Source organism: Lutra lutra, chromosome 16, assembly GCF_902655055.1.
Source record: "Lutra lutra chromosome 16, mLutLut1.2, whole genome shotgun sequence".
In the NCBI taxonomy this organism is placed as follows: Eukaryota; Metazoa; Chordata; class Mammalia; order Carnivora; family Mustelidae; genus Lutra; species Lutra lutra.
Window position 1 is genome coordinate 38543370 of NC_062293.1, and position 27356 is coordinate 38570725.

General features: G+C 56.9%; 1 protein-coding gene across 1 annotated transcript in view; it reads right to left on the reverse strand.

The window, feature by feature from the left end:
* The window catches only part of TMEM132E (transmembrane protein 132E), a 54133-nt gene extending 33323 nt beyond the window's left edge, over nucleotides 1–20810 (reverse strand). Inside the window, exon 1 of the mRNA XM_047708927.1 lies at nucleotides 19078–20810. Within this exon, the coding sequence (XP_047564883.1) occupies nucleotides 19078–19144 (67 nt within the window). The 5' untranslated portion in view covers nucleotides 19145–20810. The remainder of the gene's footprint in view (nucleotides 1–19077) is intronic.
* Nucleotides 20811–27356: the final 6546 nt, after the last annotated feature.

Sequence of the window (27356 nt, forward strand, 5' to 3'; positions counted from 1 at the left end):
AGGCCAGGGCACTGCCTCCTCCTTCCCTCCGCCCTGCTTCCTCCCTTGGAAGCCCCAGAGGGACCGCAGCCATTACAGAGAAGGGACTTCAAGTCGACAAAGACAAATTGGCTTAATTGACCCAAATTAGCAGCAGGGAGGGCCCTGATGGCCCAGCTGCTGGTACGTTTAATCACTGTCACCCTGTGTGGTCAGGGAAGGACCCCTCCCCCAAGGCCAACAGGGTCACCTCCCCTGTGAATGGCTGCCTCTCTGGAGTCCTCGGTCAGCAGGAAGTAGGGCTGGGACTTTGGGGACAAAGACAGCCTTCGGCAGAAAGTCAGAGCGCCCTGTGGAGCTGAGCCCGGCTTCAGGAAAGACAGCCTGGGCTGGGCTGGGGCAGCCTCAGGAGCCAGGGTGGGAGGGCTCTCTCAAGCCCCTCATTCTGAGTTCTATGGCTGCCCTTTGGAGATAGATGAATGCCCTGGGGCGGTCTGGCCCGGACCATCATTCCTCCCTGGAGATGCTGCCCCACTCCTGTACTTTGGAGGCTCAGGGGAGGGAGGGCCCTGACCAGGTCTCTCGCCCAGCCTCTGCTTCTCTGTCAGCTTTCCACAGAGTTCCTTAATGACATTGGGATGATGGTCAAGCCGGGCTCTCCTGCAAACCTCCAGAAGGTTGTGAGCCAGACCCCTCCTTGGTGTCTGGTGACACTCTTCCCAGGACTCTGGTCAGCTGTCACCGCCCAAATCCTGGGTCATGAGAGGGCAGTAAAGACATTCCTCCCCACTCAGCCCCCTTCTGGTTTTGGCCTGCTCCCTGGTGGGGACTGTCCCTTCTCTCTTCTCACAGCAAACACAGTTAGAGACCCACGGTGAGCTGGGCCTGGACTGAAGCTCCAGGTCAGGGGCTCCTGTGACCTCATGGCCTCCCTCTCACAGTTCCCTGTCTCTGGCTGTTTCTGCTTGGAATCTCTTATCTGCCGGACCTGTCCTTGCACACTCTATGGAGGCCATGTGTGTAAAGGACCCTGACGTCTGTGTCCTTCACAGTGGCATCCTGGGCCCCAGCTCTGCCCTGGCCACTCCAGTCCCCTCTGCCTGTCCCGGGCACCTCAGCCCTTCTCTGGCTTCATTCCTCAACTACCACTCAGGCCCTCCTCCCTCTAACCCATCTCTGCCTTCTCCATAAATGCACCACAGAGGTCAATCTGGGTAGCCATAGCCCATGTCAGTGCAGGCCCCGAGGGTGGGTCCCATGCTAGGGAGCTGAACAGTCTCTCTCTCTCACACACACACACACAAACACCCCCACACACTCCAACTTATTCGCGGGCTGCCTGTCAGAAGTTCCCTGGAAATGGGGTATGAGAACCTAGAACCGCATTTCCACATCTTCCTCCATAGAGCTGGTGTTACCCACAGCAGATCTGTTTCCAGGCTAGCCCACCAAACGGATCTCGCCTGTAATGTGTCCCATAAATATTTATTGGGCACCTACGATATGTCTCATGAAACTGAACAGGGGTTCTAACCGTGTTCCCTTGAGTTCTGGGCCCTGAAACAGAGGACTACGTGAGAGAATGAGAAGATAAAAAACCCAAACCAAGTCTCTCTTCAAATCACGGTCTACTCTCTTCCTCCTTCCCAGCACCCCCAGCGTCTGGACCTCAAGGCCTCCAAGTCCCCTCTGTACAGGACCCCAGCATGGCAGCAGCCCCCCTGAGCCCATCCCAGTTCTAGAAGCTTTATAAGACGCAGGTTCCTGGCTCCTGCCCAGCCACACAGGTCAGCAGGTCTCAGTGGGTCCTAGAAGGGGACACCTGCCCCACTGCCAGCCCTCCCCTCTTGCTCTAGTAATGAGCCTCAAGGATCACCTGGGAGCCCATGCCTCACCCCAGACCTGTGGCTTTGGAATTGCTAGGGCTGGGACCAAGGCAAGAGCAATTTTTCTTTTTCTTTTTTTTTAAACTCCTGGATGTGCGGCCAAGATTCAGAACTGCTGCCTGAGTTGTTCTATTTCTCTTTGTCTCCCCTTTCCCTAGACCTGAACCCACAGACACCAGCACTCACACCTGCCCCCCACTCTTCTCACTCCCATATCTTCTGGGGACCCATGGCCCTGCCTCAATGGTGACACTTACTTCCATACACCTTGAGTCAGATAAGCAAGTATCTGTGGGATCTGGGATGGGGATTCCACATCTTGGGTAGGTCAAGTTTGGCTGAATGGGATACCAGAGGCTGGAGGCCAGAGGCTGTGCTCGGGCAGAGGGGGCTGGCTGGGATGACCCTGCATCTCTCCCAGCTGAGGGTGTGTGTGTGTGTGTGTCAGGGGTCCTGTGGGTCCCCACTTGCCCAGCCCCCGGAAACCCTGTGCTGCTGGGCCAGGGCCGGGGCTGCAGCCTGTGTCCCACAGACTCATGCTGAGTGCCCGATCACATCCCCAATTCCGTGGAAGGTGATTTCACATTTGTAACAATTACTCACTTAATTGGGTTCCAATTAAATTGGAGAGGAAGCGGAGGGCTGTGTCTGTGTTTATTCTCCTCCTTCCTCCTTCTGCGCATCAAAGAGAGTGCAGGGAGGGTGACAAACGGGCTTTATCCCATCTGGAACAATCTGCCTCCTATCAGGGGCAGGCAGAGCTGTCCTGGGGCTGGCCCCACCTGCCGCCTTCTGAGCGGCTCTCATGCCTGCATTTCTCATCAGAGGCTGGACTCATTCAAGGGCCCTAGGGGGTGCTGGGTGCCCAGGAGAGATACCTGTCTCCTCATGGGCTTCACGCCCAACTGGGGGGCCGAGTGTGGACCCGGGGAATCGGGGGGCAGAGAGGTAGAGGGAACAGTACTACCCAGCCAGAGTGGATGGGGGCTCAGGGCTGGGTTAAGTAGACCCCTGTCTTGCCAGCTGGGCTCACTGGGGAGTCTCCAGGCTGCCCCAGAGCAACAGGGGGAGGTGAGGCAGATAAGCCCTCAAGGAGACACCCCTACTCTCCATTTAGCCAGTAGCTCTGCACTGTGTAACACCTGTGTTACATGAAACTCATACGCTATGTAATATAGAGTATAGACTATGTATTTCCCTTGCCAGGAAAAAAAAAATTGCTGATTGAGTCCAATTCTGTCACATCCTAGAAAGGGAAACTGAGGCCCAGAAAGGGGAAGAGATTTGTTCGAGTCCATGCCACCATTTTAGGGCCTGGTTTGTTAGGATCAAGGACTCCTGGCTTGATCTCAGCCCCCTGTGGCTAGGAGATGGTCTTGGGGTGAGGAGGGTTGGGGAGAGGTTATGGAGGGAATGATGGGCCAGGCCAGGGTCTCCATGGAAGCACCTCCCTCCTGCCTCTGACCTCTGTTCCCCAAGAGGGACCCCTCTCTGGTCCACACAGCAAAGAGGCCAGGAGGTCATGACGGTGACCAGGGGCTGAGGCTGGGCTCATGCCCCCGGGCGATGCTAGCTCAGCTGGCCCTCTGGCTGGATACCCTACCCCCAGGAGAGCCAGGCTTGTGCCAGGGGGTCCTGGTCAGAGGAGCCCCGCAAAGGGGCCAGATCTGCAGAAAGTCAGTGTCTGGCACACAGGAGGTATTTAGGAAAGCTTTGTACAATGAATGAGTGAGTGAATGAATGAATGAATGAATGCTTGATTGGAGTCAAGGACACGGAGCCCAGTCTAGGAATCAGGGCCCAAGCTTCTAAGGTGGGCTGAAGGAAATGAGGTTCTACAAAGAACTGGTTGCAGAACAAGGGAAGTTAGCCCCGCCCAGAGAGAAGCCCCTGCTTGATGGGGCAAGTGCCCCTGCTCCTGGGAAAACCTCTCATCTGACGATGGAGGCACTATCTTCTCAGGAAGACTGATGAGGGAGGCACAGCTCCATCCTTGGAGAGTCCCCAGCCTGGTGGGGGTGGAGATTGGGGAAGGGGAAGGGGAAGGGGAAGGAAGAACCTCCCTGTCCTGGGGCTCTCTCTCTCTCTGATGGGGAATGCCCCTGACTTGGGCGGCCTCCTGCCTGAGGGAGGAGGCAAGGCTGGGTCTATGAGGCCGTGCTCCTCGTTCCTGGGTTAAGGAGTGGAGGGTGCTCTGTCTGGGTGCCGGGCAGGAAGGAGCTGGGAGCGGGGACCAGGCAGGGGGAAAGCCATCCGCATTCTGGTCAGGCAGCCACTCGCTGAGTTATTATTATTTCTTTTTTTTGAGCTACTTAGAGCAATTTACAGAAATCATTTAGGGGCCGTTTAGGGAGAAGAGAAAAGATGAAGACTTTTAAAGGCAGGGCCCGGGGATGGTTTTATGCAGATCAGCTTCTCAGGGCTGCCAAGGAGAATCTGGATTCCGAGGGATGTGGGGAAGGGGAGAGGGCCTACAAGGTTTCTACTCCAACAAATCTCCCGCGGGGGTCCCGAGGCAGCAGCCCCGGACCGAGGAAAGGGATGAGTGGGGGAACATATGTCAGGCAGAGGGCTGAGACCCATGAGGAGGGAAGCCAGCCCCCGGGGATGAGCCCATCACTCTGTGCCTCAGTTTCCCCTTTGGTAACTGGGGTGTGTGCATGGATGAGTTGACGGCTCTGGGACCACGCTGAAAGGGGGTGACTCTTCCTCTATGATATCGGGGCGAGAAGAGAGGCCCTTGGACCTGGAGCCACAGACTCAGGAGATAGGGCCCAGGGGGAATGGAAGGTAGTGTCTAGAGGAAGAGGCAGACTTCCCCATCTGTGACCTGGGCCGGTCATTTCTCCTCTCTGATCCCCACCTCATCTGTATAATGGGGATCAGGATGGCCCATTTCACAGGCTGGGCTTACCTGGGATAAGGTGATAGGGTGTGTGCTAGCCGTTTTGGAACTGTCCAGGGCACCACACTCCTTGGTCTTGGTGCGGAACGGTGGTGACCATCAGGGGTGACAAATAGCCCCTCCTCCTGTCCCCCCCACCCCCACCCCAGTCCCAACAGGAGAAACTGCTCTTCGAGGGCTGAACAGGGACCTAAGTGACACGCTGGGCTGGGACTAAAGGCCCAAACCGGGATGCCTGGGGAGTGCAGGTCACGTGCGTGTGCATCCACGTGTGGGCATGTGATGTGGCAGCGGCGGGGGGTGGGGGGACCTGGCGGGTGGAGGGAAAATAAGGAAACGGGTCGCACATGTAGCAAAGCCTTCCCCACACTTCCCATTTCATGCTGTTTGTGATGTGATTATTGGAGATGGAATCTGGTTACTCCATGTAAACACCGTGCCTGCTGAGACAGACAGATCCCCCAGATACAGCCGCTGGGGAAGCCAGATGTGGCGGGGAGACCCCACCTCCAATACCCTCATGCCAGACCTTTGAAGACACAAGGACAAGCCCACTGGGCTGGGCATCAGGAACCTGGGTCTTAGGTGTGGCTTTGCCGTGCCCGATCGCTGTGTGATCTGTCCCTTTCTGGACCCTCGTTGTTGCTCTCTCTCCAAACAGAGATGGTTCAAGGATGAGAGGGGGGCCTGACACTCCCATCTAGCTCCCCTGACCCGAGGCGCTCCGATGTTAAGGCTCTCACTGCACTGAGCGGCCCCCGTGTGCCAGGATGCAGACGCAGTTTCAGAGGCCACCGGCTTTCAGTGCGCTCTGCAGGCACGGGCGGAGAGCCCACCCACCGCGGGTAGGGCGCCATGCATGGAGACTCTGCTGCCTGCCGGTACTTCAGGAGCGAGGGTGATAATATAGCTGGTACCTCTTGTCTACCCGGCACTCAGACAGAGCTGGGGCCATCACGTGCACCAGCTCGCCGAACCCCCGTGATCTCAGATGTAGGTGCTGATGGCAAGGAGGTTCCCTCGGCGCTCCCCGGACTCTGTCCAGCACTCGGCAGGAGCCAGGTGGGCGCAGCTCAGGATGGAATAGACACCCCTGTTGCTACTGGGGCTCAATGCACCAGGTCACAGAGATTTGGGCAGTGATTGTGGCAAAATGACAGGATGCCGCTGCTGCTGCCGCCGCCACCCCCCAGAGTCCAGGGGAGGCCCCTCTGCCACCCCGCTCTCCTGCACTTGGCCACACTGGCCCGGGTTCTGTTGCACAGAAGGTGTCTGCATCCTTGTCCCACATCTGCCAGTGACTGTGTCGTCACTGCTGCATGACCACTGCTGGTTACAGTGCTGGGCACGGAGCAGGTATACAAACCATGGGCTGAACAAAAGTATTGTTAACTGTTTCCTGAGCACTTAACTACCAGCTGGGCGCTGCTCCAAGTGTATTACGTGCATTAACTTATTCATTGCCACAACCCTATGAGATGGGTACTCTTGGTCTCCCATTCTATGGATGTGGAAACTGAGCCACAGAATAGTGATGTAATTTTCCCGAGACCGCAAAGTTAGGATACGGCAGATGAGTGTGGGAAGAAAGGGAGGACAGGAAGGAAAGAAGGACAAAAAGGAAGGATAGGAAAAAAAAAAAAAAAAGAAAAAAAAAAAAAGGAAGGATAGGAAGGAAGGGAGCATGGGAGGGAGGGAGAAATTGCTCTTTGGTCTATGTCATCCATTTAACTCCCAGATCTCTCATCCCAGCTGCAACCTGGGGAGAAAGGTGAGGGGAGGGAAAGACGCAACCTTTTTATTCTTTCATTCCACACATAGGTACCGAGCATCTCCTGTGTGCCAGGCACCGATCCAGGCGCTGGGAGTGAGTATAGCAGTGAACAGGACAGGCGGGACCCAGCTCTCAGGAGCTCCCATCCCAAGGGGGGTGCCGGTCCCTGATCCAGCAGACACATAACTACACATCATATTAGGTGAAGAGAGACACTGGGGGGCAGAGTGAGGTGTAGGCAGGGCTACTGTGGCTAGGGGATGGCCAGGGAGGGCCACTCTGGAACATGCATTTGAGCGGAGGCCTCAAAGGATGGGGGCATTGAGTCACATGTATTGGGGGGAAGAGGCCAGGTGAGGGACAGCAAGGGTCGAGTCGATGAGGCTTGGTGAGGACAGCGGAGGACAGGGTTGGAGGTGGGGCGAGCCACTGAGAAGGAAGATATGGCCAGGAAAAAGGACAGATCATGCCAGCCTTGTCACCCACCGTCAGGACTCTGGCTTTCCCTCTCAGGGAGGTGGAGGGCTCTGAGCAGGAGAGTGACTTGATCTGACACGTGGTTTATATGATTTCAGGACAAAGCAAGAAGGAAAACGGCCCCTGGGAGGCGACTGGGAGTCCCTGCATGGATAGGACACTGTAGCCAGGGCTGGGGAGGAGCTGGGTGGGCTCCTAGTGGGCAGGGAATCTCCTAGGACTGCATTTGAAAGGCCAGTGGCCCAGCCCACCAGCCCCAGGGCCCCCAGAGGAAGCTCCCAGGGGGGATTTTGGTAGCATCCTTGGGGAGCACCTAGCCCCGGCCTGTCCAGGATGCCAGCCAAACACGCTCACTCTCCGCTCCACTACCAAGCAACTGAAATGGGGCGTGCTGGGATTGCCATGTGCTCCTACAGGAGTCAACCATAAGGGATTTTGAAGATTTAATACAGAAGTCAAAAGAAACAACGTAAAATAGCTCCTAATTTTTATGCTGATTAAATGGAATGATAACCTTTTGTATATATTGGTTAAAATATATTTTGGAATATATTGGAATGATAACCTTTTGTATATATTGGTTAAAATACATTAAAATCAATGTCACCTGTTTCTTTCTACTTCTTCTCGTGTGAGAACTAGGAAAATGTAACTTACACAGGTGTCTTGGGCGTCTATTTCCATGGGGCAGCCCTGATCCAGTACAGAAGCCCTGGTTTCAGAGACCTGGGCATTGAACTCCAGCGGGAGGAAGGCTCTGTCCGAGGCGGGTGGCTGGCGGAAAGAGCCCAGAGGCAGAGGAGAGGGACACGGCACGAGGCTGGGGAGACAGGGGCCCCGTGGCTGGTTTGGGTAATTTGAGGTGACCGCTAGGGGCTCATGATGAAGAAGAAACGGTCACAGTGACCTGTACCAAATCCCAACTCTGCCGGCAGGATGAAGGAGCTCAGGGACCCCGCTCTCAACTCCCCTACACCGTGGGTTTGTTTTTTTCCTCTCCAGTCTGCAGAAGAAGAATCATGAGACCCAAGAGGGAGACGAGGCAGCTCTGGGACGAGGGTCTGCAGATGCTTTGGGCAGCAGGATGCATCAGAGTAAGTGTTTTGGGAACGCCCCGGGCTCCGCATCTATAACCCAAGACCTGATTTTTGGCCACGGCTCAGAACTACCGTGCAAGCAATGCATGCAGCCACAAGCCAGTACGACCCAGGCACTGCAGTGGGGTCAGTTGCGGGACCCAGGGATGCCTCCCGTGCCCCGGGGTGGGAATGGGGGCCCCCCCAAGGTCTGTGGCTGCTTTCCTGGTTAAGGACACGAAGAGAAATGAGGGAGGGCAGGAGAGGGGCTGGCTGCTGGCCACTGCTGTGTTCAAAACAGGCAGCATCCAGGGTAAGAAAAATAAGACCCCAAACAAAACAAAACAAAACAAAACAAAACAAAACAAACCCAACCACCGGGAAGCAGAGCTCCGGGAAGCCTTTGGCACCGTCTTAACCCGTGCTTCCCAGCAGCGAGGCCTGGCTTCAGGCAAGAAAGGAAGGACACAAACCAAGTCTACCACATTTACCGAGGTCTCCGTGGCAGGCCCACAGCTTTTGTTCTGGGCGCTTCCATGCTTGAACCCTTGGAGTAGCCCCACCCCGGAAAGGTGATAGTATTACGTTCATTCTGCAGATGGAGAAGCTGAGGCTCAGGGTGATAGGCCAGCAAAAGCTTCTGGGTCACCCAGCTGTACGGCCGCAGGGCTGAGAGTCCAACCTACATTTGCGGGACCTGAAAAACCTACCACTGTTCTCTGAGCTGATGTGGCTTCTTCTGAGGTTTTCCCGGAGCCCAAGGGCTGGCAGTGACCCCTGGGATCTGATCCCTTGGCTTCTGGCTGCCAGTTGGGCTGGGGAATGAGGAGGGAGGCTGGGTGTTTGTTGAAAATACTGAGGGAGATCTTGTCTCTCTCACTTTTCCTACCAGGCCATGTTCCTCAGGACTCCTGACACTCGGACCCCCAGGAGGTCAGAAATGGCTGTGGGTCTTAGGTGAGTCCCTCTGGCTCCCTGGGCCTTAGCTGCCAGGACAATCAAGGTAGCTCCAAACACTGAGGCTTAGGCTGCAGGCTTTGGACCTCACATCTGCTGTCAGATCTCAACAGAGGCGGCAACCAAGGAGTAGAAAGAAGTCAGGCCACGGGCGAGTGGCAGAACCAGCCCTTAGCTCTGTCTCTCTGGTTCTAAGGGTGGACTCTTTGCCATACAGTGGTACTCTTATGATGGCTAGTGGTTACTTCCCATCCCCAGTGTCCTCACTCGATGGTGTCCTTCAGCATTGCTCCAACCTGTAAATTGCCCCCAACCGAGTCATTGCAGAGAACCCTGCTTTGATCACATCACTCCCTCACTCCAGAACACCCAGTAGCTCCCTAGTGCTCCATGGACATTGGATCAAAGTTATGAGGGGTCTCAAAAGAGCATCTAGGTAAAGAATTACCAACCATATACCCTGCATTTAGCCCCTGTCCTGCTACTCCTTCCCAGGCAGCCTTGGCTCTCCCTCGCTGGACTGAATTTGTAGGCCAAGAGCCATTTTTGCCCTGCATTTCTGTCCTTCCCAGGGTAACAGACACATAGTAGATGTTGACTGATTAGTCTTCAGGGGCAGAACTCAAACCTTGTTAAGGCCTCCTGAAGTGATACCTCCTCTGTGAAGCCTGCCCTGATTTCTTGAATAGTTATGAGATTTCTCCCTCCAGGACCCTCTTCATCCCTCCTGATGCACCTATGACTGCATTGTATCACAGTCTGTGCAGACACAGCTCATCTGCCTGGGGCGCCCCCTTAAAAGCCCCTCCAGGGACAGGCACCATATTTTCTTCATTTTTACATTTAATGCAGTGCCTGGCATATACTAGGAATATTAATAACAGTAGCATTGACAGTCATCGCTCTGGGGTACTTAGTATGTGCCAGGCACTATTCTCAGTATCTGACATGAAACACGGACTCATTTATATAATTATGATTACAACTCTGGAAGTTGGGTACTTTCATAATCATTTGCAGATTAGTAAACCAAGGCACAGAGTCACACAGGAAGGGACAAAGCCAGACAAGGTGGTTATAGAGTCCTGAGCAGGGACGAATGAGGGTAGAGGAGGAGAGCTATGAATATCAAGACTAAAACAAAACAGAACAAAATCTACTCCTGGCTCCATGGGAAAGATTCCTGATGTCCAGCATAGGGGGTGGTGCATAGCAGGTGCTCAGTTAACAGAAGTGAGGTAATCAGGTAATTCCATAGGTGCCCTGACACAGGCTTGTGGTCAGTGGGGGCTGGGCTGGAGGAGGGCTGCAGGGCCCAAGTGGGGAGGCCAGTCTCCTGCATGACGCCAGTGCCCCCACTGCTCACCCCACCACCTCCCCCAGCTCCAGCCTCCCCTCTCCTGTGTTTCAGACCTCTCATGCATGGGGCAGGTGGCTGGCCGTTTTTCTCCTGCCGAGAACAGCCACAGAAAATTGAGATCATTTCTCTGCTGTGTTGGCAGCTGAGAAAATGGTAATTTTTCCCATTTTCAATCCAAGAGTTCCTTCCCATTGGACAAAGGCCCCATACCATCTAGCTCTCCCCAGAGACGGACAGGGCTGGGGAGGGTGTGGTTCCACATCCCCCCCCCGCCCCCCTGGCTCAGGTCACCTCCCTGCCTAAGAGGCGTGGGCTGCACTGATCCTGCAGTGGCAGGGGGCTTGTGGTGGAAGGAGGGGGCCCCCGACCGAGCACTTGCAGACATAAAACAGGGACAGGCAGAGAGGTCAAAGCAACAGGTAATCTGGAGTCACTGCAGGGCGCTCAGGGATCCAGGGAAATGGGGTTTCGCTTTCCCTGCACACATCCTGGCTGTCATCCTTCCCAAATCAGTGGTGTAAGATCGCTGTCCAAACAAGTACCTATAACCCCCCTTGCTCCTGAAGAGAATTTTTTTGCAAAAGGAGATAATTAGTTAAAAAAAAAAAATCAGAATCTGTGAAATAAGCCAAAGCTAGCTTAGCATCCCAAATCCCCCAGCTGAGAAGAAGACACTGGTGTCTGGCTCCCACCATGGAGGCGATGGTGGGGGTCTGGGCAAGAAGAGGCCGAGGAAGCACCCAGGGCTGTAGCCCCGTTTTATAGACAAGCGGTCCACGCCCATTGGAAGAGGCCTGGACAGCCACACGGCTGGCTGGGCGGGGCTGGACATCAGCTTGGCCTCTCCTTGGGTGGTCTCTGCTGCAGCCGGGCCCTGGTATGTCCTGCTCCTTTCCCACTACCATGGGATGGCCATGGGGCATCAGGAAAGGAGGCCACTGCCAGGACGGTGAGGGTCAGTGGGCTAAAGGGAGCAGACAGAGGCCCTTTCCTGTGGCCCTGGGTTGGGGGGTGGGGGCAGTTCCTGACCCTGCAGTTTCTGAAGCTCTGCAAGCTTGCAACAGTGGGTCAGCTCAGGTCCCCCCTGCTCTAAGCCCTGCTATGGCCCCCCCTTTCACTGAGCCTACAAGGCAATGTTCTCACAAGAGCCTCCCTCTCCCCCACCCAGTTCCTCTGGCCTCTGTCCCTCCGGTGGTCCTCGCTGTGTCAGAATGGTCAAGCCCACTCCTGCCCTAGGCTGCCATCGGCAATATTTGCATACTTGGTGTCCTCCCCACCCCTGCGAGTGTGCTTAATGACACTTACCAGGTGAGAGCATTCATTCTGTACTGCAGAACCCCTCCCAACACACAGGCATCCCCAATGTCCCTTACCCTACCGTTTATATTTTCCTTAGCCTCCTTTGCCTTCTAACATATAATTCACCTATTGAATGTATGTATTACTTGCTGTCTGCCTTCTGCCACGTCTTCCACCAGAATACAGGCTCCTGAATGCAGAGAATGTGCTATATTCCCTGAAGACGGGAAGTGCCTGGAACAGTGCCTGATCCACAGTAACCACCGACTGAATACTCATGGAGTGACAGGGAAGGTGTCTCCGTGTGCAAGTAGGTGCACAAGGGTACACTCATTGACCCATCTGACACATCACTGGATGTCTATTTTATTTCGGATGTCCCAGTGACCCTGGGAGTACAGCAGCAGGGAGGAGGCCACACACCGTCCAGGTCCACTCAGGCTAGTGGCCCGCAGGGAGGTCATGCAACACAGTTACACACAGGGCAAATCGGCAATGAGTTGTAGAAGGTAGTGGGTCTTTGCCCACCTGAGAATCAGGGTGGGCTTCCAAGAGGAGGTGTGGTTACATTCAGACCTGAAGGCTGACTAGGAGACAGGTATGGGACGGTGTTCTGGTGAGAGGCCACACCATGCACAGAGGGGCACCATTCATTCAAGGGACTGAAAGAAACCTAGAGAGCAAGGGGGAGAGAGGCTCGAGAGGAGGGACTACTCGGGTGTATGGGTCCACGTGTCTGTCTGTCCATGTCTGTGCTTATCCTCTGTACGTGTGAGACAGGGAGGTAAACGGCAAGACTTCCGTAATCAGGGTCCGAAAATGTGACTTCAAGAGTTGGTGTGGCGAGGACTCTGTGGAGCCTCGGTTTTGCTCTCTGTAAAATGGGGACCTGCTGTGGAGATCCAGAGAAAAGGTGGATCTGAACTCCAAGGAGCCGTTTGAGCTTTCAAGTGTGTCCGGCTGTGCCCATGAGTGTGTGGGTGTGCATGCAAGTGTGTGCCTGTGCGGCAAGCTCCCAGCGACATTGCTCTCCTGCCGTGACAAGTCTGCTGTATCATCCCTACCAAGCCACCAAAAATATACTCACTCCTGGCCCAGCGCCATGCTCTCCAACAGCCCTGGGGGCGGTGGGGAGTGGAGGATGAGGCCTGCAAGGTGGGGCCCTACGCTTCTGGGCAGAGGGGGCCCTCTCGTCTCTCACTGTCAGACTGTCACCATGCAAGGGGACAGAGGCCACCTCTGAGGGCTGGGGCTGTGCCTCTCCCATCAGACTGGGGCCTCTCTGGCATGAGACTGTGTCCCCCTTGTCATACTGAGCACTCCTGGCGGGCAGAAACCATTTTCCCTTCTCTCTGTTTCTCCCTCAGAAAAACAGGGAGGTTGGCACTCAGTGTGGCTGTGGCTCATTCGGTGTGAGGGCTGGCCCCCTCTGGGGCTGTGCCTCTGGGCAGGGCTTCAGGGTTCAGGGGGCCCTGGCTGCCAGGGGCCTGCTGTGTGAGGTCTGACGCAGCGGACCTGGATTCTTGGATGGAGATGCCTCCGGAAGCCTCGACTATCGTGACTGTCATCCCGCTTATCCAGGTAAGCCTGGGCACACCGGTCTGCCGGCTCTGCGGCCCTGAGGTACGGGCCTAGGACATGGACACAAGCTGCAGAATCCACCAGCACGCCCACATCCTGCTTCCTGCGTCCGGTCCGGTGTGGATAGAACAGGAGGAGTCCCTCAAGAGAAGAGAGCAACCCGTTGTCCATCCTCTCAGGCCGAAAAGGTGTGGGTAAGAATGTGGGAAGAGAATGCAGGAGTGATTCAAGGGCTGATAAAAAGCAGAACTTTCCAAGAGCAGGTAATCCTCTAGATAATTTAGGCAAAAAGTGATTTTCTTCAATTACTTTTTTTTTTTTAACCTTTTTCTGCCCTGAGTTCCTTATTCTCGCATTCACTCCTTCCTGCACCAAGCCCTGAGTACCAGGCAGGCACGTCTGTCTCCCACTCCATCCAGCCCACGGGGGTGGACGTGTGGGCATGGGGGACCAGGAGAGGTGAGGCTGAAAGGGGCAGACATGACTGAAGAAAAGAGAACATGACTTCTGGCCTCTCCACCTGTGTCCTCAGAGCATTTGTCCCCTGTCTGTTACTGTGCTGGCCTCCTTGGCCCGGTGCCTCCTTCCCCAGGGCGGGCTGTTTGTCTCCCAGAGACCAGTGTAGTAGCTAGCCCCATGCTGGCGCTCCCTGACACACTGCCCCATCCTTGGGGACAGATGGAGTATGGCAGAGCTGGCTGAACTGATGGTCAGGGGCCCACTTTTCATGTCAAAAGACAGAAAAGGGATCTAGAAAAATAAATTCGTCTTAAACACACACACACACACACACACACACACACACACACACACACAATGCCCCACAACTGGCTCATTAATCTCTTATTAAAATTCTGTGCTAAGTGCTGGCAAGGAAGAAGTAAGGAGGACCCTGGGGAGGGAATGGGGAGAAAGAAACGGCTTTCCTTGTTAGCACCTGCTGTGGGCATCCGTGGAGGGAGGCCCCGAGTCGGGTGGAGACACATAAGGCACGAAACAGCAGGCTTGTCCATCACAAGAGATGTGGAAGGGGGCGTGCCGGGCACACCGTCTCCTCCTTGGCAGAGGAGGAAAGAACTCAGAGAGGAAGATGGCTTTACTGTAGTTGCACAGCAAGTGGATGACAAGGTTAGGACTTGAGCCCCTGTCTTCTGTCTCCTAGGGACTCCAATTTCAAACTGCCTTGAATTTCAGAACCTGGGCTTTTTTCTGGCCTCCGAGCTCATGAAAGAGAGCTGAAGACCAAGTCCAGAGCCCCACCACACTCCCCTGTAGTGCTTACCAAGGCCTATTACCACCCTTGGTCGTTGCCTATCCTGACTGGTTGGGACTTGAGGCTGGCTTGAGGCCAGAAGTGCATCTTTGCACAAAGCCCTCGGGAGATGGGATAGCAGAGGTGGCAGGGGTGTCTGTGGAGTGGCCTGGAGCCGACCACTAATCCAGGACTTCCCCTGGGCTCTGGTGCTGGTTCTGATTCCAGAACACACTGGCAGGGTGACCTTGGCCAGTCCCCTCCCCTCTCCCAGCTCCACGCCCTCATTTGCATGAAGGTTGAGGTGGGGCTCTGTGTGCGTCTTTCAGCTTCCGATTGTGGATGGACATCACCATATGCAGGGCAGCAAAGCCAGCCCTTCCTCTACCCCTGCCACGTAAGCCCCCCACGTTCCCACCCCAGGTGGGCGTGCAGACCCTGGTGGTGGGAGTTGGTGCCTCTAAGGTTCTGTATTTCTGCAGCCTCATGGGTACTCACTGCCCATCTCAGGTCTGGGGGCCATCAGTTCTAGACTGGCCCCCAGTGAGGGTCTAGGAGATGGCCACGTCCTCCACTCGTGTTCTAATGTGGCCTTACCCCGTATAGCCAAGCACTGAGTTATCCTCAGGATCTAATAAAGCTTCTGCCACCAAGTTTATAACACATCCCCACCTACTGGTCTTAAATGTAACCGGGCTGTGTTGTGGTGTAGGGCTCCGTGTGGCCAGCGAGAAGATGGGTGTGTGTGCTTGCAGGGGCGGCGGCGGGGGGGGGGGGGCGTTTCTCCTCACTCCCAGCAGTGAGGGGACGTCCCAAGGGACAGTGCTGACTCTGTACTGCTGTGGTCCCTTCTGCCTCTCCAAAGGATCCCAGAGTTTGGGTCGTCAGTGGGGTGGGGAGAGCATGGACCCAAGCCACCAGGGAAACTCGAGGTTGCCAGGTTGCCTGTAGGGACACATGCATCCAAGGTCATGTAGTCAGCATGCCGTGGGACCCTACATTCGCCTGGGGAGCGATGTTACTCATGTCACTCCAGATGTGTGTCTCCTGTATGTTTCTCTCAAGAGGGTGTGGCATGGCTCTGCCCCATTCCTTTGCTCTTTCCCAGTGTCTCTCCCTAGCTCCTCCCTGTCCCAAGTTCTGCCCCATGTCCCAGAACTCCCTTTTCAATTGCCACAGGGAGGGCCTCCCCATACGGAGCTGTCGTCCCACCGCCATTCATTTCTTCGGAGCGCCTACCATGTGTCACAGACTGCAGAATGGGGCAAGAATGAAGAACGCATGGTGCCTGCTCTCAATGCAAGGATGTGGACACCAGGGGGGTGCACACATGAATATCCCCATGTACACCCTGCACGCGTGTGTGCGCACACACTGTGGCCCCGGCGGGGGCGGGGGGGGGGTGCTGGGAAGAAGACACAAAGAGCACTTGCTTCTGTTACAGGGTGGGGGGCCGCTGGTGGGAAGCCAAGGGGGAAGAGAGTCAGACTCCCTGGGGGGAATGAGGTTGGAATTGGGTTTTGATGGCTGGGTAAGAACTGGAGGCTGGTGTTCTGGGGTGGGGTGGGGGTTGCTGGGTGCAAAAGCAGAGAAGCAGGAAGGTGAGGAGAGGGATACCTCGTAAGATGTATGGATGGTGCCGGGTAGGCAGTGCCCGCCCCCGAGGGCAGATCCAGATGAGATTGTATAGAGCCTTTGATGCTCCGGGCCAAAGACGGATCCTTGATTCTATAGGCAGCAGAGAGCCAGTGAAGGTTACCGAGTAGGAGGCTGACATTACCGGCTCAACCACAGACTTCACCAGCACCCTGCCCCCCTACACTCCCATTCACACTAAAAATGGAGCAGAAAGCCTTCCCAAAGACCAGATGCAGGAAAGTGGCCTTCTCAGATGTTCTCTGGTAGAAGCCTGGAGACCGAGAGGGGAGTCTGGGCTCCCACCCCACAGGCTGAGCTGGGCCCTGAAAGGTAGCAGGGCTCTGTTCACATATGGTACCTGCCCAGTAGTCCCAGCAGAAAGTGAGAAAGGGGAGGGAGGGGGGCCACACGGCTTGTGGAAGTTGGGGGACATGAGGGAGACAGACCAAGGTCACCCTGCCCAGAGTCCATCAGACAGCAACCCAGGCTATTTGGCTCAGTCTGGCTGTGTGGTCAGAAGCCTGTGGGCTCAGTAGCTTTGCCGGAGAACCAAACCCTGCAACTCCTCCCTCCTCAACCCCAGCTTCTTTGAAGAGCCCAGAGATCCCAACCAAAAGCTAGCTTGAAGTGTGGCAAAATCCTTTTCTTCACAGAGGAATGGTTTGGGTGGGTGGGTGTCAGGCAGCCTTGAAGGTGGAAGGTCCAGGGAATATGGGTTTTATTGGGGGGTGAGGGGAAGAACTTCTGTGATTCTGGCCTTATCCATCTCTGTGGGGGAGCATCCCCTAAGCTTTGAGTATCTGCTGGTACCCTTCCTTGAGGAAGGGGAGATTGAGGCATGGGATGGGGACTCAGGGAAGGAGCTCCGAAGGGGAGCCAGACCAGCCCTGGGTCCTGTGGGTAACAGCACCGTGCTAAGAGCTGTTTGCGTGGAGGGCAGTGGAGAATAAGCCCACGGGTCTGCCTCCACCACTCTGGGACTAACCCCGCACAGGGAAGACATAGACATCTCAGGAGAAAACGAAGCAGACTGCTAACACTCCAGAAAAGCAAGCGCAAGGACAGCCAGGCCCTACTGGGGTTGGATCTTAGGAAGCAGGCAGGATTCTGGCACAGGAGGGAAGAGAAAGGATCTTTAATGCCAGGCTTGAGGGGTGGGGAAGCTGGGCAGTGGGAACCTAATAGGAGCCCCTGAGCTGCCCCCCAAGTGGGTCCATGGCTGGGGTTTAGAACAGAAAGTGGGCAACAAGGCACAAGACTGGGAGGGGGGCAGAACCATGCCTAGCCCCACGAGGGAGCTCAGTTCCCTCCAGCTAGGCACCAAGACGCCCTGCTTACCAGGGCCCGGTCCCAGGCGCAGCCCCTGCAGCTCCAAGGCGCATAAGTGCGGAGCCCACAACCCCACTCCCTCCCCGCCCTAAGTCTTACACACAGAGCCAAGATTTCTGGTTCCTAGCTGCATTCGCCCTGCTCCCACCCCCTCCTGCTGCCCTGCCCATTCTTCTGATAAAGAACTGAGCTTGGCTGGGTCTGGTGAACTGAACTCAAAACCGCTCCCATTCCAGGGTCACCCCCAGCCGGGAAGAACCAATCCACCCTAGAGGGAGGTCAGCCTGCTCCCCACCCACTGCTAGCCCCAGGATCTTAGATTCGGGGAGCCGATTCCTTTCTTTATTCCTCCACCTTGAGAAAGCGCCTTGGTCAGGGTGAGGGGCAGCTGGTTAGAGGGTGTGGGCAGGCTCCTCAGGACTAGGCAGATGTGGGCAAAAGCTGAGGGCGACCTATCCAGGGTCCTCCATCAATGCGCAGAGCCTACTGCTCTCTCCATCTAAGTCCCTCTCCAGCCTGTCCAGGCTCACCCCAACAACACGCGGTTAACAAAGCTTCCTTTGCCGACGACCGTTAGGGAAATGTGTCCCAGGTCTGCCGGCTTCAGGTTGGGAGGGGGCAGAGGGCCTCTCTTCTCCATTCTCCTCCTCCGCCCCAGCTCTCGCCCTCCCCAATCGGTCAGCACCCTCGCCTCCTGGAGCGCCTCCAGCTTGCAGAAGGCCCGCGGCAGCCTCCTCCCGTCGGATCGGAGTTCCACCGTGGGGGGCTGTTCAGAGACCCTCTGCCCCCTACCCGTTTCCTTGCTGTCCCACTGCCAGAGCGCGCCAACCCCGGGCCCTCCTCTCCCACCCCCTTTCCCGCGGAGCCCCGGGCGAGCCCAGGGAGCAGACGCAACAGATTGCAGAACGCGAGAGCGCGGAGCCCGCTCCCTCCGCGCGCTACCCGCCGCCCCGTGGCCCAGACCCCCGCCCTCCGGGCTCGGCTAAGCCGGCCATTTAGATGCAGCTCACAGGACGACGGGCGGCGAGCGGCGAGCCACCGCGGCTCCCCGGGCCCCAGTCAGTCCACTTCCCTTCCCGAGGACCGCCACAGGAAGCGAGGCGGCGGGCGGCGCGGCCCCGTACCGGCCTGCGCACCAGGCGTGGAGAAGATCCCCGCGGACCCAAACGGCCCCCAGCCCCGCAGGCTGCGGGAGTGGGAGTGCAAGGAGGGGCGGCCCGGACGCGATCTAGCGGATCCCTTGGATCCCCGCAGATTTCCGTGGGCGGACACGCCCCCAGACTCTTGGGTTTGGACCCTTCTTCCTAACCGGCAAAACACTGGAGTGTGCCCCCCCCCGCCCTTTTCCGGGGCCGGGCTCGGTCCCCAGGGCGGGGCTCGCAGCCTCCGCTCCCGCCAAAGGGCTGGGGAAGCTGGAGGTAACTCGAGCTGCAGCCCGAGATGCCAGGCTGGGAGCAGCGGCTGCGAGTCCGGGGTAGGGGCCCGCCTTTCTCTAGTCTCCCCTGTGCCCCCTCCAGAGGCGCCCGCCGCATCTCCACTTCCGAGTCCGCGCCGCGACACTTACCGTGGGCGAGCAGCGCCGAGAGGCAGAGCAGGGCGGCGCCGCCTCGGCCCAACATCCTTGGGGCCATGACCGAGGCGGGAACGGGAAGGGGCCGAAGGGGCAATAGTCGTCGATGACTTGGCCCCAGGCTGGGTTCGGTCACATCCAACTCAGGGTGGTCGTGGCGTCCGAATGTCTCTGCTGTAGCTCTGGGGACCAGGGAGTGCAATTCGGGGACACTTTGAGGGGAGGGGGCGTCCCAGGCGCCGCCGGCTACACCCTCGGAGCTGGTAGGGGCGCAGCTCCGGGCGGGAGGAGCCTCCACCTCCCCGGGCTGGTGCCCCCTGCAGGATCTGTGCGGCGAGGGGGGAGCCGCACGTGCGGTCCCGGAGCCCAGTGGCCACCGGCGTCTCGGAGACTGCCTAGAGCCAAGTGCTGGATCCCCCAGTCCCGAGGCCCAGCTCCAATCTGAACTCGCCCGAGGGTGCAGATTTCCGGCGCAAGCCCCAGCTTCTTCGGTGTCGGTAGTAACCCCACATAGATAGCGCGGCTTCCTTCCTCCAAGCGCCCTGCAGCAGCCCCAGCATAAAAATCCCAGGTTAGGAGCAAATGAATGCTTTCTTTCACAAAAAAAGAGAAAATCCAGGCAACTTTAATCCATCTGGAGCAGGAAAAGTTTCCGTGCAGTGATGAGACTGGCGACGCGGGTCGCCGCCACCCCAGGCGACGCCGGGACAAAATGCCCAAGGCGGGCGGCCCGCGGCTCGTCCCCTCACAGAGCTCGCTGCACGGCTCCAGCGCGCTCTCCAGTCTCGACCAGGGCCCGGGCTCCACACAAGCTGGCTCAGAGCCGCCAGCTCGGGCAGCGGCTCCGCGGCTGGGGCGCAGGTGGTGCGGCCGGAACCGGCTGCCCCATGGAGACCCGGCCTGGAGAAGCGGGGGAGCGGGACAGCCGGCTAATGCGCCGGACCCGCGCCCTCCCTGCCCGGGGCGCCGACTCCAGCCTCCCGGCTGTCAGCCGTAGTAGGATGGCAAGGGGCTCGGCCAGCCCGCGGCGGCTCCGGGCCGTCCCCCTCTCCTCCCAGGTCTCGCTGTCTCAGCAGAGGGGCGCGCAGCTCCACCTCGCTCCTCGCCTCCCCCGGGGGGAACCTGCACAAACCTTGAACTTTTGCGGGGTTCAGAGTCTCCGACGTCTCCGTCTCCCTGCCGCCCCCGCCCTGCCCCCGGACGCTCGCTCGCCCGCTGTCTTGGTGCAGCTGGGCATCGGTTTCCTCTCTCTCGGAGTCAGTTTGGGCGAACGGAGCGCCGCGCCAGCCCGGGCTGCGGGCGGCGAGACCCGGGCGCCACGCCAGGGGCCGGGGCACCGGGCGCCCGCGCAGCCCGCGGCCAGGGAGGCGGCAGCTGGTGCCTAGGGGGCCGAGCCGAGAGGAGGTGCCGGCAGGGGGGCCGGCTCCCCATGGACGTGTGTGGGGGGCGAAGAATCAAGGAGCAAAAAGCGAGAGGAGGTGGAGGGAGCCACAGTTGCACGAAGCCGCCGCCGCTGCCTCCTCGGCGCTCGCGCCGGCTGCTACGCGGTAAATGACTCGAGAGAGACACACACACTCGCGCCCGCCTGCCCTCCTCCCCCGTCCGGGATTCAGCGCCCACCCCGGCAGTAGCGGGCGCCGAGCCGGGCGCGCTCGCTCCCTTCCCCTCCCCTCCCCTCCCCTCCCAGAGTCCCCGTGGTCACGTGGGCCCGGAGCGCGCGGCCCACGACTCGCGCGCTTCGGAGACCCCCCCCCCCCCCTCCCACGCCATTCCCCCCTCCCCGGTCCACGTGTCCATTCCGCATTCCCAGCCTGGGGGCGCGCGCGGCTCCTTAATGAGACTCGGGCCGCGGCAGACCTCGCGATTCTGTTCGCCTCTCTTTTATGTTTTATTTTTCTTCCCCATTGTAGGCTAGCGCTGGGGCCCGAGTAGGGCCGGCCGGCTGCGGTGGCTGCATTTCCCCCGGGGTAGACGCCACCGCAGCCACCGTCCCTTTTCAAAGGAAGCATGCTCCTCGCCAGGCGCCGGCGGTGCTTTACAGCCGCTCTGCCAGAGGCGCGGGTAGGGGGCACCCTACCCCCACCCCCAGAGGCTCTCTGGGGGTACTGGCTGGGAATCCACTGAGCTGTCGCGCCCAGCCCTTCCGCCGCGCGGGAGCTTGCCGGCTCGGCTTCTTTTGGGATGGATCCGGGGCGCAGCTGGAGAAAAACCCGTCCGTTGCTGGGGGTGGGGGGCGGAGAGGGAGGGATGCGCCTTCCTACAGGTTGTTTTGCAAGCCTTTAAAGGGATATGGCGGGGGGGGGGGTACTGCCCCTCCTGCACACTCCCCCAGGCGCCTGCTGACGAGGGGGAGGGGTGGCTGGGGTGGCGTTCTTTCCCACCGTCAGGCCGGTTCCATTAGAGCGCAACCCAGATCAGACCCGACAAGTCAACCGTCAACCGTCAGCCAGGCTTTCGATCAATGGCAATGATTTTATAGCATCCTTGGGTATCGTGCCCCAAACCCCAGGGGCCGCATCTCAATCCCACTCAACTCCGGACGGACAGGGTCTTCAATCCTATAGACATCGCTCTTATGGGGGAAGGGGGCGGTGGCCATGGATCTTGAGGGTCACTCTCTCAACCAGTCTGAGAGTGTGGGGTGAGGTAGGTCGGAGCAAGGCCAGCTGGGGTGCTCTGTCTCTGCCCCCCCCCTTGTACCTGACTCTGCCCCAGACTTATTGGCCCTGTGAGTTTCCTTTTCATCCAGGAAAGTGACATTTTCTTTTTGGAAAATAGGCTTGGACCGTTCCTGGAAGCCTCCCTCCTCCCTGGCTGCTGGCTGTTGCTGCCTCAGCTTAGAACTGGGGCCTGTGGAGAACCGCTCGCGCCCCTCCCCCACCCCCACATCTGTCTGGAGCTCTGAGGTGCAGCTAGGGAGGGCTGGCGGGGCTCTGGGAGGCCCTCGGGATGGAAGGTGCTGGTCGTCAAGGAAGATGATTCTCATTAAGCCCCTAATGCCTGATAGCAATTAATGTCACCCAAGGGCTTATTAACCATCTCACTGAGAGGCAAGCCGGCAATCAGGCTCAATGTGTGGGAGAAAGGGGGAAAGAAGCCACTTTCTCAGATAGGAGGGCTCCAGGAAAAAGAGGAAGAAAGCAGGGAGATCTTCCATCCCTTTCCAGCAGCTGGAAGGGGCACCGGGCCTGTAAAGAGTAAGTCTTAGGGAGAGACACAGATTGCTTTTCTGAGCTGAGGACCCACGGCCCCCAGTGATGGGGTCCAAGCTTGTCCTCAACAGGTGTTTGCGGCTGACATGAGTCAGCTGTTTTAGCCCATTCTCCTGGCCTTCTCTGGAAACTGAGCACAGAGTTCTAGTTCTTCTCTCTAACTGCCACCCCCCCCACCCAGATATTAGGTGAGGGAAGATAACCCTCCCTTCTCCACCCCCATCTGCCCCCCTCCTTTCACCACACTTTGGTGAACTTCATGATCCATCACAGGACCATGGGCCCTGCTCACAACAGAGAGCAAGGTAGACCTAGCCGGGCCTCATGCAACTTACATTCTAGAGGACAAGACAGACATTAGGCTTACGACTGATCACCTCTGTGATAAGTTATAGGTCAGCATGCATTTTTCTCCCCTTATGATGGAGACTGAGGCCCAGGGTCAGGAAGGTGGGGGCGGCCTGCTATGTCATTTCAGACCCAGGTTCTTCTGGTACCCTCTCTGTGGATCTACACTTCATGGTCCGGGAGCCTCCTGGCAGGCAGTGGGTCTGATTACCCTCTGTTGCTCCAAATGGCAATGCGTCCTCCCTGCCCTAGGGAAGCAAAGAGCTGTGGACAGCCCACCTGGGGAGTAAAATGCCCCCAAATACTCCAACCCCAGTACCCCTATGGGCCTGTTACTCTTGGCAATGCCAGTTCTAGGACTCAGAGAGAAAGTGGTCGGCAATGAGGTTAACACAGCCAGCTGTCCCCAACTATTCCAATCCCATGTGTCGTTTACCTGGAAAGGAGGCTCATACCTTCCTTCAGGTCTTTTCTACCATCCCTGCAGACTGCTGTGGCCTCACCTGTGAGCCCCGTGGAGCCCAACTGGAACCCAGGTAGGAGGTCAGAGGAGCAAACCCAGGGGGACCCCAGGCTGGAGAAAGGGCCTGGCATCTGTGTACTCTTCTGCCCCAAACCTTTTTCATCCAGGTGGTGACATCTCCTTTCTGCTGTTCCCATTTTGTTTGGGGCCAAGTATCTTTCCAGCCAGAGGACTGGCAATGGTTGGGCGTTTCCTAGATCCCCAGCTCTTGGTTGGTGCTTGTAACAGCCCCACTCTCTGCCAGGCAGCCAGAGAGCAAGCTGGGCTCTGTGTCAGGCCCCTGTGCCCTGCATGGGTGTCTCTGATGGACTGAGGCTGAACCTGGCACCCACTTCCCCTGCTGCTAGGCCTGTCGCCATGGGCCTATATGTTTCAGGATGCCTGCCAACAGGGGAGGATAGGACAGGCCAATGTGGGACATCACCAACAAGAACTCACCATTTGTGGGGAGTTCCTGGGATTCCCCTAGAATCCTAGTCTGGCCCTACTGACAAGGGGCTTGGTGATATCCTAAGCTAAGCCTCTCATTTTCCAGCTGCAAAAACAAGAGGTCCTTCCATTCATTCATTTTCTTAAATTAATTCATTAATTGTCATTTTATTAATTACCTTGACTTTTTTTTTGTTGAGCTCTAATTCTGTGTGAAGCACTGTGCTAGTAGGTCTGGGAACACAGGGGTTGGATGAGAGAGACAAGAGCCAGACAGAGAGGTTCAAGAGCTTAGTTCTACAGACCCGTATTGAGTGGCTGGTCACATTAATAGCTACTATTTACTGAGCGTTTTTGCCATGCCAGGCATTGTGCTGGGCATTTTCCAGGCATTATCTGCGTGCTCCCCACAACCCCTTTCAGTAGACACTGTTCATACTGCTATTTTCCAGAGAAAGACTCTGAGTGAGGCTCAGAGAAGTTAAGTGTCTTGCCTAGGCTCACACAGCTAGAAACCCGAGTAACCTGCGTAACCACTTTAACTGGTGAGTTGTAAGTCCCCACGCTTCCATTTGACAAAGCTATAGCCTCTGGCTGGAGAAGATCACCGTCAGTGGGGGCACTGTGCACCAACAGGCCATTCACTGCTGCGGAGGCCAGCTCAGGGATTCTGAGGGGGGGGGGTACCCTCATGGCGAGAGCAGCGCCATGCTCTGACTCATTCCCCAGTGTGAATGCTCTGTCCCAATCAGGCCAGGCCAGCCAGCACCATCACCAGGCACGGCCGTCCGCACGCAGGCTCATTCTTCTCCCCACATCTTGTCTCACGCTGTGCCCCTGCTTCGTTACTCTTCTTCCCCAGCTAAAATCCTGCCCATCTTCACATGTCCCCGCTCAGGGTCCTCCAATATGAAGTCTCCCCAGATTCAGTGTGATAGGGTTATGTGGCTTCATGAGAAAAAGGAACACACAGAATGAACCAGGGTCCAAATCCTGATTTCATTACCCTGTGCTCAGTTTCTCTCTGTCCTGAGCACCCAGTCATTATACACAGTTAATTCCCCGCCCCCCCAGGGATGGGGGTCATGTTCTCAATAAGGATTATGATCAGAATCCACTCCCTTCCTGTTTTGTCGATAAGAAATCCAAGGCCCAGAGAGGGCTAGTGACAGGCCCAAGGTCACACAGCCAGTTATTGACAGATAGGAAGCTCACATATAGATAGGCCTGGCTTCCAGCCCTACTGTGTGGTCATCCCCAAAGTCTAACCACCTGTCTCAGTCCTGCTGTGGCCTTGGGAACCAATCTTCTCATTGATGGAGGGAATGAAGGTCCCCAGATCATTATTTTGGGGGTTCAGCCCTGATTCGGTTCAGCTCAGAACTTGGATTCGTTTTGTAACTGCGTTTACATACCCATTCAGTCGTTCCATCTCCCCTGAGACTCCTGTTCCCCTCTGAAGCCTTCCCCAGCGCTGCCCGTACCCAGCCTTACTCCATGCCCCCTAGCGGGCCTTGTTTCTGGAATCTAAGCATGCAGGGCATTGTGTCGATGTGTCTTCTGTCCTCTATAAGGGGGAGACCCAGGAAGGCAGGCATCACATATCTCTTGCCCCATTGTATGCCCCTGGAGAGGCATCTGTTGGGTGCTCAGTTAGTGGCTATTGAATAAAGGAATTATTGACCACCGACTCTGTGTCTGGAGCTAAGCTAGCTGAATAGAATTGTCTCTGCCCTCAGAGAGCTCACCATTGTTGGAGAAGGTAAGTGGGCAGACACAGGGATTGTGAGGCAGGCTAGCTGGGCATGCTTCCAGAGAGGGAGACACAGGGGCTGTGGGGGCTGGGATGAAGGACGTCTAGCTCAGCCTAGGTCTTGGGTATTGCAAGAAAAGGGAGGGCTTTCTGGAGGAGGTGAGCTTTGAGCTGAAGAAAGACAAGCTAGGGTATGCCAAGAAAGTGTGTGGCGGGGATAAGAAACAGGAGAAGAGACTGCTGCTGGAAGAGGGTGCAGCTTTCCTAAGGGCCTGGAGCTGGGGGTGGGGTGGGGTGGGGCAAATAGAGTATGATCAGGAAACAACAGGGCTGGGGCATGGAGAGCTGGAGTGGCGCTGGAGAGGGAGGCTGGAGAGGCAAGCGGACACACAAAAGGTCTATGCCTGTGATGACGTGCACTCTCACGTTATTCTATTCAGTTACACACAACTTCACACACACGCACGAGCAAAGACACTGAGATGCTTATAAAGCATCTTAACAGTGCGTGAGTGTGCAAGCCCCACACGCATGCACACACACGCCCTTCCCCCCAACTCTCTGCAAAATGAGTTGCTCCCTGAACCATTTGTTTAAGATCTTTCTAGTTTCATTTCCCTAGAGCACTCTACCTTTGCTTCCTGGTCAGGCAGCACACTCCTCCAACCCCCACCCTCTGCTGGCCTTAACTCTAGCCATCCCCCTTCCCTTCCTCCCCTGGGCACACACTGACAGTAAGCTGGGACCACCCCTGGGCACCTGGCCAAGAGAGGATTTGGACTCCAGCCATGTGGGCTGGGCTCTGCTCTCCCATCTTTTCCTCCCCAGCCCCCACACGGCTTCACTTAATTCCAGGGCAAAGCTCTGATCAAATGTGAAGCAGAGAAACAGAGAGCCAGAACCAGAGAGAGAGAGCGAAAGAGAGAGAGAGAGAGAGCGAAAGAGAGAGAGAGAGAGAAATACAGAGGGAGCAAGCACACTGTCTTTGCCACGGCCCAGCAGCTAAATGGCAGCAAACTCTTGCTTTTCCTACAACTCACTCAGTTTCTCTTTCGTCAGCCAGCTTGGCTGCCAGGTGCAGGTGGAAGAGGGAGAGCCGGGGGTCCAGCTTCTCCACAGCCCCTTCTCAATCCACGGTGATGCCACAGAGGTATCGAGCTAGTTCTGCCAGGCTCCTGGGGTTGGCAGTGCCCAGGGCTCCTGCTTTGGGTGGAGGATGCCAGGCTGCGCTGCTGGGGAAGCTGAGAGGGGAGCCAAGTGTGCTGAGGACTGGCGAGGAGGCCCTGACCCCTTAGGCTTGTGTTGGCCATTCTGGGTCACCTGGGAGGTCCGTGCGTGTAACAAGTGGGGACAGGAGACCTGGAGCCGTGAGCAACGCACCCGACCTCGCACGGGGAGCTCATTCAGAGTTGGGATCCACACTGAGATTCTTCTTCCTGGTCCCTTGGGAGGGGAACCCTTGTTTTAGTTTCCCACCCCACCCCCAAATCTGATTCTCAGCTTCCTTATGTCTCCCTCTTGTTAGAAGCCCAGCTCCCCATGTCCCACTGCCTGCAGGGTTAATTCCAATTTCCCAGATTTGCATCTAATGCTCGACACACACACCTGTGCCTCACCTTTTAGCCACTCTCCCTCTAACGTGAGCTGTATCTTTCTCTGCCTTGGGCCCTTTCTCTTCTCTGTCTTGGAATACTTGCTCCTCCTTCCCATATCCTCATGGAGCCTTTTCTGCAAAGCCTTATTCCTCACTCCAGATGGAATCCATCACTGTCTGCCTTGTAGTTAGGGTTCACCCGTTCTCCTAGGTTCCCCCCATTCACTTACAAAATCCTTAAGGACAATGATGATATCTTATTCCTCTTTAAGTCTCCCACGACACCGAGCATAGTCCCGTCTATGCGTTAAATGTTCAGTAAATGTTTCGTGCATAAATGAACGACGGGCAGAGGGGCAGTGGCCCAGGGTACTTCCTCTCCATCACGCCTTTGAAACTTCACTGTGATTCCGA